Source organism: Marmota marmota, unplaced genomic scaffold (genome assembly GCF_001458135.2).
Source record: "Marmota marmota marmota unplaced genomic scaffold, marMar, whole genome shotgun sequence".
Lineage (NCBI taxonomy): Eukaryota > Metazoa > Chordata > Mammalia > Rodentia > Sciuridae > Marmota > Marmota marmota.
The window spans coordinates 38,394,169-38,406,236 of NW_026000016.1; the positions used below are offsets into that span (position 1 = coordinate 38,394,169).

The 12,068-nt window shown below is 47.5% G+C and overlaps 1 protein-coding gene across 1 annotated transcript in view; it reads left to right on the top strand.

Moving 5' to 3' along the window:
- Positions 1–247: 247 nt before the first annotated feature.
- Positions 248–12,068, top strand: part of Plxna2 (plexin A2) — a 178,777-nt gene continuing 166,956 nt past the window's right edge. The window contains exons 1-2 of the mRNA XM_048809011.1: positions 248–1,533; positions 6,868–7,050. Of these exons, the coding sequence (XP_048664968.1) occupies positions 346–1,533; positions 6,868–7,050 (1,371 nt within the window). The 5' untranslated portion in view covers positions 248–345. The remainder of the gene's footprint in view (positions 1,534–6,867; positions 7,051–12,068) is intronic.

The following is a 12,068-nucleotide window of genomic DNA, read 5'->3' on the forward strand; positions in this document are numbered from 1 at the left end:
TCTTCAGAGGACAGAAATAGAGATGCTTTGTAAAGTTAAAAAAAAAAAAAGTATTTTACAGCGTAAAGGCTGGAGACCAAAATAGATAATAGGATTCCCTGAACATCCCTAAGAGGGAAAAAGTATGTTAAAAATAGAAAAACTGACATACAGAAGGAAGAGACTCATAGAGCTAGCCAGGGCTGGGACCCTGGGTCAAGCAATCCAATTCACTTCCCCTGCAACTTATTGTCAGTCTGACCACTCACTCTGCCTTGTGTTTTCCAGAACCATGTGAGGACCAAGCCAGGAAAGTGGAGTAGAAGAACACGGAGGAGTGGTCTCCTCCACTCTGCCCCTCTCAGGATGGAACAGAGGAGGCCCTGGCCATGGGCCTCACAGATTGATAGCCGGTCTGTGGTCCTACTCTCAGTGGTTTGGGTGCTGCTGGCCCCCCCAGCAGCCGGCATGCCTCAGTTCAGCACCTTCCACTCGGAGAACCGAGACTGGACCTTCAATCACTTGACTGTGCACCGCGGGACAGGGGCGGTGTATGTGGGGGCCATCAACCGGGTCTACAAGCTAACGGGCAACCTGACCATCCAGGTGGCTCACAAGACAGGGCCGGAGGAGGACAACAAGTCTTGCTACCCGCCCCTGATTGTGCAGCCCTGCAGCGAGGTGCTCACCCTCACCAACAACGTCAACAAGCTGCTCATTATCGACTACTCCGAGAACCGCCTGCTGGCCTGTGGCAGCCTCTACCAGGGCGTCTGCAAGCTGCTGCGTCTGGATGACCTCTTCATCTTGGTGGAGCCATCCCACAAGAAGGAGCACTACTTGTCCAGCGTCAACAAGACCGGCACCATGTACGGAGTGATAGTGCGCTCCGAGGGGGAGGACGGCAAGCTCTTCATCGGCACGGCGGTGGACGGCAAGCAGGATTACTTCCCGACGCTGTCCAGCCGGAAGCTGCCCCGCGACCCTGAGTCCTCGGCCATGCTGGACTATGAGCTCCACAGCGATTTTGTCTCCTCCCTCATTAAGATCCCCTCTGACACCTTAGCCCTGGTCTCCCACTTTGACATCTTCTACATCTATGGCTTCGCCAGTGGGGGCTTCGTCTACTTTCTCACTGTCCAGCCCGAGACCCCCGAGGGTGTGGCCATCAATTCCGCCGGGGACCTCTTCTACACTTCCCGTATCGTGCGTCTTTGCAAGGATGACCCCAAGTTCCACTCCTACGTGTCTCTGCCCTTCGGCTGCACACGTGCAGGGGTGGAATACCGCCTCCTGCAGGCTGCTTACCTCGCCAAGCCCGGGGATGCGCTAGCCCAGGCCTTCAACATCAGCAGCCAGGATGATGTGCTCTTCGCCATCTTCTCCAAAGGGCAGAAGCAGTATCACCATCCACCCGATGACTCCGCCCTCTGTGCCTTCCCCATCCGGGCCATCAACTTGCAGATCAAGGAGCGCCTGCAGTCCTGCTACCAGGGCGAGGGCAATTTGGAGCTCAACTGGCTGCTGGGGAAAGATGTGCAGTGCACCAAAGCGGTAAGGAGGTGCCCCCTCCCCTCTGCTCCCCATTGTTCACCATGGGGCTCTGCCTTTGCTTTCCATGTCCCTCTGCAAACCCCTTTTCCAAACTTCCAGGGGCTATAAATGAGAAAGATTGTTAGGCTCAGATTATCAAGTAGTATCAAACCCATAACCCAAGGTCTTGCTTACCCCAGATACTTGGGACTTGTCAGTTCATTAAATAATTCCAAGTATATTCCAGGTGCTGTTTTATGTGCTTGTGAGCCGTACAATCAAGCTCCCTGCCCTCATGAAGCTTACCTACTAGAGAACAAGATGTAACACATAAATTTGCAGTCTGCGAAATGATGATCATTGCTGTAGGGGGGAAAAAAATCAAACAAGGGAGAGGGAGAAAGTAATTAGCTGAGAGGATTGACCCACTGAGAATCCTCAAACACGGAGCAAGGGAAGAGAGGGAGCCATGCAAGTATTGGGGAAAGTGTTCCAGAGAGGGGGTGGCAAGTAAAAGAATTCAGGACATGTCTGGAGTGTTTGCAAGGAGGCCACTGCAGCCAGATTAGCTAAGTAAGAGAGAGCAGTAGGTGAGGCTGGACAGAGGGAATGAGACCCCATGTGTACATGCAGGCAATAGGCCACCGTGGGGGCCAAGTGAGGGGGCACTGGGTAGCTGAGTCAGAGGAGAAGGAAAGAAATCAAACTAGATAGCTTGAAAACTGAAAAAGAAAAATCAGGAGTCCGTGTAAAGGATGAGAAGGCTGTCCTCAAGATTTAAACATAAAGACAGCAGAGACAAGAAAATCAGAGACAAAAATAAACAAACAAACAAATAAATAAAGCACTTGTCAGAGAGTCAGGATGCTACCATTAAAGTGATCCACCGTCCCTTCCATCCACTTATCCCTGCATCCATCCATTCCCCCTTCCCTCTCTCTCTCTCCATTCATCTATCCTCCATCTCTCCATTTCTCTTCCCTTTCTGCTTCCCTTAATCTCTTAATCTGTCCATCCATCCATTCATCCATCTCTCCTATTTCCCTCCCTTCCTGTAACCTTCCTTCTCTCCATCTCTATACCCTTCTATCATTCATTCATCTACCATCTTTCCATCCATTTAACAAAGGGTATTGAAAATCATCTGAGTTCCAGGCACTGTTCTAGGTACTGGAGATGCAAACATAAAAAAAAAAAAAAAAAACATGATCACCACTCTCTCAGATCTCATAATCTAGTGAGAGAAAGGGATAGAGAAAGAGAGGGCGGGGGGGAAACTGACAAAATGTAGTGATCAAGGGTTTGGGCTTCTGTAACCAAAACCAGGGTTCAAATCTTATCTGTTCTATTTCCTGCTTCAAAAGTAACTTTAACATCTTTAGATTCTGATCTGTGAAATGGGGAGCATGTTGTCCATCTCATGGGATGATCAGATGAGAAAATATATGACAACGTTAACACCATGCCTGGCATGTTAGTTAACAGTTGGAGGGTATGTCAAGTGCTAAAAATAGTTTTCTGTGCAAAGGGCTTTGGTCTCTGCATCTACAGCTGGAGAAATAACCTGAGACTGAGGCACACAACTGTCTTCTGAGTACTTGGAATTGAGGGTGCCTGCTATTACATCCAAAACCCACTTCTGGAGAAAGAATAAGACCAGGTCCCAGCTAGGCTTCTGTTCCTCTCTTAATGTGTTCGATCCTCTAGGATAAGGGTTAAGGCAATAGGCTTTGAAGTCCAGCAGATGAGATTAAAAATTACTTTTACCACTTATGCCCTATGTGATCTTGGGCAAGTTAGGTACCTGGTCTGAGCCATAATTTTTTTTCATCTTCAAAATAGAAATAATATTACCCCCTTTTCATGGTTATTATGAGGATCAAAGAGAAAATGCCCATAAAATGCACAGTACAATACCTTGCACATAATGAGCATTTATTTAACAAGTGGGCAGCTATGATTATTAATTCTAATCATAATAATAAAGAGCCAGTTATTTGCTTACTTATCTTACTTTTATAAAATGAGGAAGCTGGACCAGATAATCTCCAACTGAAACGTTATGATCAATGTCCCTAACCTATCAGGAGAAGCAGAGAGGAGATGCAAGGGTTAATTCCATGCAGAGTCCAGCCAGGTTCCCATAATCCAGAGTGGGTCTTGTCAGGAGGAAACCGCTGATTCCTGCATGCTTCTGAGCCAGAGGAAAGAGGAAGACGACACCCTGCTTTGCTCCAGTGGTGGTGCAGAGAGACAAGCCCGGGCTAGTGACCAAAGGACAGCAAAGGCAGTGGTAGAGAGGTAACGGCAGAGGGACCAGAAACCTCAGAGAGAATAGCCCCTCACCTTCCACCCCTCAGCCTCTGGGTCATACCTTCTAGGTGTGGCCTTAACAGCAGGTATGCAAGAGGAAGTGTCCCTTACAGGTCTGTCTTATCAAAAGCAACCCAGAACTGGGGATCCAGAGGTATTTTGGTGGTCTTTGACGGGGCTAAATATCAACCAGAGATTCTGTAATCCCAGAATTTAGCTTTAAATGATCTCTGAACTACCATCGAACTTTCAGGTCAAGAATTTGAGCTTTACCTTCAGAAAAGGTGTGAGGAAAGGGATTGTCACTCGTGGAATAACAGCCATATGCTAAAGGCTGTGCTGGGCCATTTATGTGTTAGCTCACTTCATTTTTACAATGACTCTACCAAGCAAGAATTCTCATCTCCATTTTTCAGATGGAAAAACAAAGACTCAGTAGACTACACAAATTTCTTGAATCCATATAACTCCAAACAATAAAGCAGGAGTTTGAATTCAGTTCCTTCCAAATGACTTTTGAGTTCAAGCTCTGTTTAGCCACCCCGCCTGTAAGGAAAGTCATACTTCAAGCTCTCATCATTTTGAGCAAAGGTAAAGGAGCATCAGGTGGTTGGGAATATCTAACAATGTGTTGAGAAAGAAATAGAGGAGAGAAAGAAATGCCAGCCAATCCCAGGGGTTTGGCCTCAGTACAAACCATTTCATTTACGAAGCTAGAGATTCTAGAGTCAGGAAGAATGTAGAGAAATCCACAATTACCAGGGTTTTGTTTTGTTTTTGCTTCGGTATCTTATTTCTCAATAGTTACAACTGTGCTCAGACTCTGTAGTTTTACAAGCTTCTGGAGAACATACAGGAAAAAAGCCAAAGTCATGAAATCAAGGACTTGGAGCCAAAAGGAAGTTTGATGACCACTGGTCTAGTCCTTGTACTTTACAGAGGAGAAAACTGAGGCTGAGAGTCTACATGTAATATCAAGGTCATGCCTCTGGGTAGCAATAAAGACAGGACTACAGTGTGGATCGGCTAACTTTTACCAGTGCAGCTACTGCCTACTGTGTAGGATGAAAAGGAGAAACAGATAGTGTAAAAGATAGTGACTGACGACACCATCAGCCTTTGTAGAGAGCTAGAAGTTTCTATCACTGGCCCAGTGATATACTGGTAAATAGTAAATAACTGGCTCTATGCAGGCAGAGCAGGGAGAAAAAGCCCTCGTTGGCAGCATTTGCCAGTTTCCCATGGTGTAAATATTCCCACCATGGCTGACTTCAAGCACCAACACAATGTCACTGAATGCAGAAATGCACACAGTCATCTCTTGTGGGCTGGCACCAGCATGTCACTGCTGCGTCTTCTTCCCAGGAAGCTCATTCCTTCCTCTGTGTGGGAGCTCCATTTTGCCCAGAGTTCAAGGTTATGCTTAACCTAAAAACTGATTTCCTGTCCTAAAGAATACACCACTGCTCCATCGTTCCTACTAGTAGCAAGAGCAGCTGATCTCTACAAAACACCAAGGAACCACAAGAAATAAATAAGTCTGTATTCCCTTGGGAATGGAGAAGAGAATGGAAGGGAAGTCCCTGGCTTAAAAAAAAAAATCACATGCTGTAGCTTATAAACCAATTATTCCAAGGAAATGAGGCTGTCAACAAGTGATGTGTCAGCCGCTCTTCCCTGGTGAGAGTGAGAAAAGGCGTTTGAGGGGAATACAGGGCAAGCATCTCCTTGAGGCTTTCTGGGCTTCTCCAGATGGCCATTTTCTGTCTTCTCTTTTCTTCCTCCACCTTTCCAGACCCGGAAGAAGCAGCTGCCCCAAGATTCAGGCCTCTTTCAGACCCATATTCTGCAGTCTTTCCACAAGATTCTATGAGGTGCAGACAACTGGGGTGTCTCAGGGTACCCATCAGGGCCCAGCTCATGCCAGGCATGGTTCAGAGAATGCAAACTCTTCCATGAGCCCTGCCCTCAGGAAGCACGCAGCCTCTTTTCCTTCTTTGATTGGTTGATTGATTCGTTCATTCATTCATTCCTTATCTGAAAGAAATGTTAAAAATCATTCATTTCATGGTCCCTTTAATGCCTCCAAAATAGGATGCTGCTGACCTGAGATGACACAGCCAGTTAGCAGTAGAACAGGGATCTAGGTCTCCCCACTTGTGTCCCACAGATTTTCTTTTTTTACTTGCTGAAGGTGATCTTTCAAAGATGACCCAGTCCCTCCCGACAAATACTCTTTATACCAGCACACCACCACTCCCTTTAAAAGGTTGGTGGTAGGAAAAATTATCTTTAAATTTTGTTTCCCAAACACTAACCTATAATGTACAATAGTGGAAATGGTTATATAACTTAGCAGAATTCTTTCAAATGCATTATTTCATTTGTTCCTCCATCATTCTATGGAGAAAAAAAAATGGGAAGATATTATTTCAAATGAAGAAACTAAGGCTTTGGTTGATTACTTTGTTCCAAAGTAGAAGGCGGTGTCCAATATTATTTTGACAGTTGCCAAGTATTCCCAGGGTAGCAGATAGCAATGAGAGTTGAGTGGTTCAAGATGTGTCTCAAGGAACATGAGCTTTCTCAAGAGAGAGAGAGAGAGAGAAACTCTCTCCAGGATGTAGAAATTTTTTTATGTTACCTTAAGGGTTAATGTCCACTGAGGAGACCCTTGTCTAAAATAGAAAGAGTGTCACAGAATGGCGTGGTCCACAGGGACATTAAAATCACAAGAAAATGAATTTAAGCAATAAACTTTACAAATGGAGCCTGCTTCTCCTGGCAGAAGGGTGGGTACAGGTGACTCCAGGTGAATGAAGATGACTGCTCATGATCTGATGCCACCAGAGCCAGCATGCATGAAATTTGTGGCTCAGTTTGTGAAGAACTTTGGTTCACAGCATGTGTTACAGCCCGGAGCCCCATGCCTGTGACTGTGTGAGGCTGAGTGGCCTCTGGCTGGCGACTAAAAATGGGGATAATTTGAAGTGACTCTGCCATGTCTTCACTGTTCTTCATGCCAACTCCTTTCCCTTCCAGCCGGTCCCCATCGATGACAACTTCTGTGGACTGGACATCAATCAGCCCCTCGGAGGCTCCACTCCAGTGGAGGGGCTGACCCTCTACACCACCGGTCGGGACCGTATGACCTCCGTGGCCTCCTACGTTTACAATGGCTACAGTGTGGTCTTTGTGGGCACCAAGAGTGGCAAACTGAAGAAGGTAAGAGTCTGTGAGCTTGACTGCTCTGATGCCCTTCCGCCCCTCAGCAGAGGGTCTTTTCTGGAAGGTGGCTGTTGGCAAAGATTTAACTACAAACACCTCTCCATTTTCTTGGGGGAAACAGGGTAGAAAGGGAGATAGGCAGGGGTCAATTTTGTGGCTCATCTCCTGGCTGTGTCCTCTGGCCATCAGTCAGTGGATGTCTAGGGAACACAAACATATTTCAGTATTGCCAAACCTCAAGAAATGGGGACAATACCTTGCCTAAGGAGGAAAAAAAATCACTCCTCATTCTCAAATCAACTAGAACTGATTTTTTTTGTTGTTGTTGTTAGTATGTATGCTATGAATAGCCCACATTACAAACCCCTCGCTAGGACTTGTAGAGTCGATTGTGCTGGTCAAGAGCATTTGAGGACTGAAAGAAGTTGGTTGAAGCACATTATGGGTCTGAATTCTGAAGAGCTAGGGCAAAGGACAGTTGCTACTCTCTGATGGTGCGTGAAGCCCAGGCGAGAGGCCATTCGTCTGTCTTTTCCTGCAGTCGCAGACTTTTCCCTCCCCATCTCCTCACTCAGATCTGAGCAGTTTGGAGGAAGTAGACATTTCATCCCGTGCCTCCCTGGGTGCCTCTGCCAGCTGGAGGGAACAGGCTGTCTGAGGCTGGCAGCATGGGAGTCCTCTGGTGCAGCAAGCTGAAGCCAGGAGCATGTACCTGCTTGTCAAGCTCTTAGGGCGCGGATAGGGAGCACAATCCGGTTCATTATGTGGGATTATAGCAGCTACGTTCTTTCCGCTCCTAGCTAATCCCCTTTTCCCAGTTTACCTCCCGCTACCTCTCCTTAGTCCCAACACCTGTGGGTCAGCGCACATGCAGAACCTCCTGTGTCTCACCTTTTGATGTTGACATCATTACCCCTGGAGCTCCTTCCTCTTAATCCATTCAGAGACCTGGGAGGGCTACTGTCTGGAATGTGGAAGGAGGGTGGCTGGGAGAGAGCCTGAGGAAGAATTTCCATGTTCTGCTTGTTCTGCTTCACCACAGAGAAGGTGACAAGAACTGCTCTGGGCTTATGAGACGGTGCTGAACCTTCCGGAACTCTCTGGTTCTTGGAAAAGGAGGACCCTATTTACTCTTATTCTGTGTGCTCTACTCTGCCTGGGGCTGTGGACCCTGTCTTGACTTTCCAGTACATTTCAGAGGGGACAAACTTAAGTCCTTTGGTTTGCTTTCTCAAAATGGGAACAGGAAAGACTTGTCCCGTTTGTTCACTAAGATCGAAAAGTGGCCTATTCTACTGGACACAGCTCCTCTTGGACCCTTGAGGCTGGCCACTTCCCTTCTCAGCCAGGGTTACAACATCTAGTTGGGAAAATTTCTTCTGGTACACGGCATTGGGCCAACAGGCCTCGTGGGGGTTGAACTTCAGCCTGAGCTCTCCTTGTCCTGCCATCTACTCTGTGGTTTAGGCATCTGCCCAGTGGGGAGCTTTCTCTTCCTAGTTCCTCTGCCCAAAGGGGCCACCTTTTTCTAAATTGCACCAAGCCTTTCTAAGGAGCAGTAGAAGCCACCACGGGCTGGTGATCAGAGCTTTCCCCTGTCCTTTTCTCTCAATGTTGGTTGCTGGTACAGATTCTATTTGTGTGAGTCTCTTGTCTTCTTCATTCTCTCGAAAGTTCTATTCGAGGAAAATCATGCTTTCTTCATACTTATTCTCTCTTTCCTCCTTAGTTGCTTCACCAAGTGCTCACTCATGGGATGGGCTCCAAAACTGTTGAGAATAAGAAATCTTAAGAGAGCCTAATAGCTGCCCAATACCCCCATTTCTCAGCAGGGAAAATGATTCCTAGGGAAGAAATTTGACTTGTTCACTCAGAAAGACCTAGGACAAGTCACTTCTTGCCCTGACCCCCAACTTGGCACCCTTTTTACTTAAAGAAGCAGCTGTGGAGCCCAGGGATGGAGGCTAGGAATCATTTTCAGGCTCAGGCTTGCTACAGAGTTCAGCCAGGGGCTACCATCTCCACTCTCTTTAGCCCTGGATCTGAATTAAGGAATGAGCATTGGCTGGATGCATGAGGTGAATGGGGAACGAATAAAGAAAGAATGACCCAGCCCATCTTCAAGGGACCCCTGTGCTGATCCTCTCCGTATCTCTGTGCATCTCACACAGCACGTGCAGGGGGCTCCTTGGCATCTTTCCAAGCCACACACCCAGGCTGGCCAAGTTCTCTGAGCCCTACAGGAGCCCTAGCAGACAAGTCACTGTGGAAGCAAGTCAGTGGGTTCAAGAGCAAGGCTGGGGGCGTGGTCACCCACAGCTTGTGCCAACTTGTGAGTTGCCTGCTCTTTCTCACTGTTCTTGTCCTCTCTTTGACTGTTGCTATGAGCTCATTATACCCCTCCTTCCTCCTCTATGCAGCTTACCCTTCCTTTCCACCCACACTCCTTTGAGGTACCTGATTTCACACCCGGGTTCCCGCTGGCCTCCCATTTACCCAGCCACTTGCCCCCACCCTCTCCAGAGAAACAGCCCATGAGGAATTTATGGAATGTCCCCAGGAAACCCTACCATGGTCCAGGCCCCATAGCTCTTTCAACACAGGAAGGAAAATAAAGAAAAAAATAGCCAAGAGTTTGGAGAGGGGAGGGCTGTAGGGTGCGTCAGAGCTACTCACTTCTTCCCTGCCTGGCCAGGCGTCTTTCAGACTGTCGGGCCCTCATCCATAGCATCCAGAGGAACAGGATGTCCCCAAGTGGGGAAGCTGAGAGGAAACAGAGACTCACAAGCAGCAGCAGGACCACAAGGTCCTCCTAGGTGCTACATCACGTATTTGCTCACGTGCTGCTCTCTGTGAGACACATAGAAAACACCACAGGCCAGGCCACTGCCCTGTGAGCCTTGAGCATGTGGAAGGAATAGATAGAATAAGGATAAGACCTTACTCTTGCATAGGCTAAAGTCAATGCTTCACAGAGGACAGAAAGACAGGCAAAGGTTCACCATAAGGCAGACACAACTCAAGCAAAACCTACAATGATCGCGTGCTCAATTTGCAAGGTGTTGTTGAAGAGGAAGATTACCTGGTCTGCTTTAAGACTAGGCACCTTTTAAGTAAAGAGCCGCTATGGAGTCTAGGGAGTAGGGAGGAGGTGACACATGAGAATATACAGATTGCATACCTGGAAAGTCTAGAGGGTGCAGAGGAGCTTGGAGCACTTGCACAGGTAGAAGATGAGGGAGAACTTCTTAGAGCACTCATCCCTGGGATTTGAGCTGTCCACAAGGTCACCGTGAGCCCCTGGGTAATACAGCTTCATCAAAGTTAGTCATCACCACATTAGTAGAAGAACAGCTTCCAGGTCATGTGGAACAGTGACTCCACTTTACAGTGGGGGTGGCATCATGAGAGTGTGAATCAAACTAAAATGGAAGATAAACAAAGGCTGGAGGGATGTAGGACTCATGCTATGTGAAGTGTATTTTTAAAAGGATGTTAAGGAAAAAGGGAGTGACTAAAGCAGGACATAAGACAGCTCTCTTCAGATAATAGAATTTACTGAGCACTTATTATGTGTCAGTTGCTATCTTAAGAGCTTTGTATCTATTAATTCACTCAATCTTGATATAACTCTTATGAGGTAAGTGCTGTTATCACCTCCATTTTCCAGACGAGGAAATGGAGACCGAGGAAGGTAAGGAGATCGTCCAGCGCTACCTAGCAAGTGAATGGCAGAGCAGGGACTTGAATCTTGGTTGTCTGCATGCTTAGCCATGAAGCTGTGGAAGATGAGTTAGACTTATTCACGGTGGCCCTAAAGGTCACACCAGAGCCAATGAATAGAAGTTGCAGCAAAGTAACTTTCTCATTAATGCAGGGAAGAAGTTTCTTATAACTGAATTGTGCCATAATAGAAAGAGTTGACTCAAGAGGCAATGAGTTCCCAGTGGGTGGACATGTTTAGTCAGGGATGCTGTAGAGGGCCTCCTGCATCACATCACCTGGCCTTAAGATCATGGGGGAGGTGCTGGGCACAGACTGGGTAAGGCACGGCAAAGATGATGAGGGTGGGCAGGCCTGGGGCAGAATGCAGGGAAGGGAAATCAGGGTATCTTGGGGCCTGACACCACTGACTAGTGACATCCCTCCTGGCTAAGAGCGGGCTCTGAGGTCCAGGTGAGAGACTCACTGAGCTAATATCAGAGCCGATGGAGGAAGAAAGGCAACAGGAGCTGGAAGCACTGAATATGACTTTCCAGGTTTTAGGGAGGCATCAAAAGGTCAAATGAAGCACAGGTCATGGGACCTAGGAGGGAAGGGACTCCGCTGAGTAGGTGGAAGATATGGGGTGATGGGTGGAAGGACTCTTCCAGGGCTCAAGATGAAGCTCTTCTGATTTCTTCCCACCATTTCTTCTTACCATTTGCTGCCGCTGCTGCCTGCACCCTGAGTTCTTCCAGGGCTCCTCAGAGAAGGTGGGGATCGTGTTCTGCTTTCCAGCCCCTCAGCCCTGGGAAACAGCAGTGAGAGCTGTTGGCTGTCTGTTCCCTCTCTACCCTAGACACCTTGCCTTCTGTCCAAGTGCTGGTGACATGCGCTTCGCCCTATCCCTTCACCCACTGTGAATAGCGCCCTCCACGCACCCCATAGCATCTGACATGGGAGCGTCTGCTAAGGCGTCTACTTCTACTTCCCTGAAGATTCAGAGATCCTTGAGAGTCAGGACCTTCCCTTTCTTATTCATACCACCCATCTGCATTGCCAGATCCAACATCTCTCACACACTAGGGAATCATTAAATTGATCTTGATTGTATTGGGTCCCTCCTCTATGCCAGACTCTTGTTTGCACTGATTGCAGTAGAATCATATATTAAGAATGATCCTGTTGATGTGTAGTTGACACACAACAGAAGTTATGATGTGTTGGGTAAGTCAGCTGGGGTTTGGCATGAGTGGGTCAAGGAAACAGAAGAACTTCCAGTGGGTTATGGGAAAGAGTTTGTTTTCAGGTTA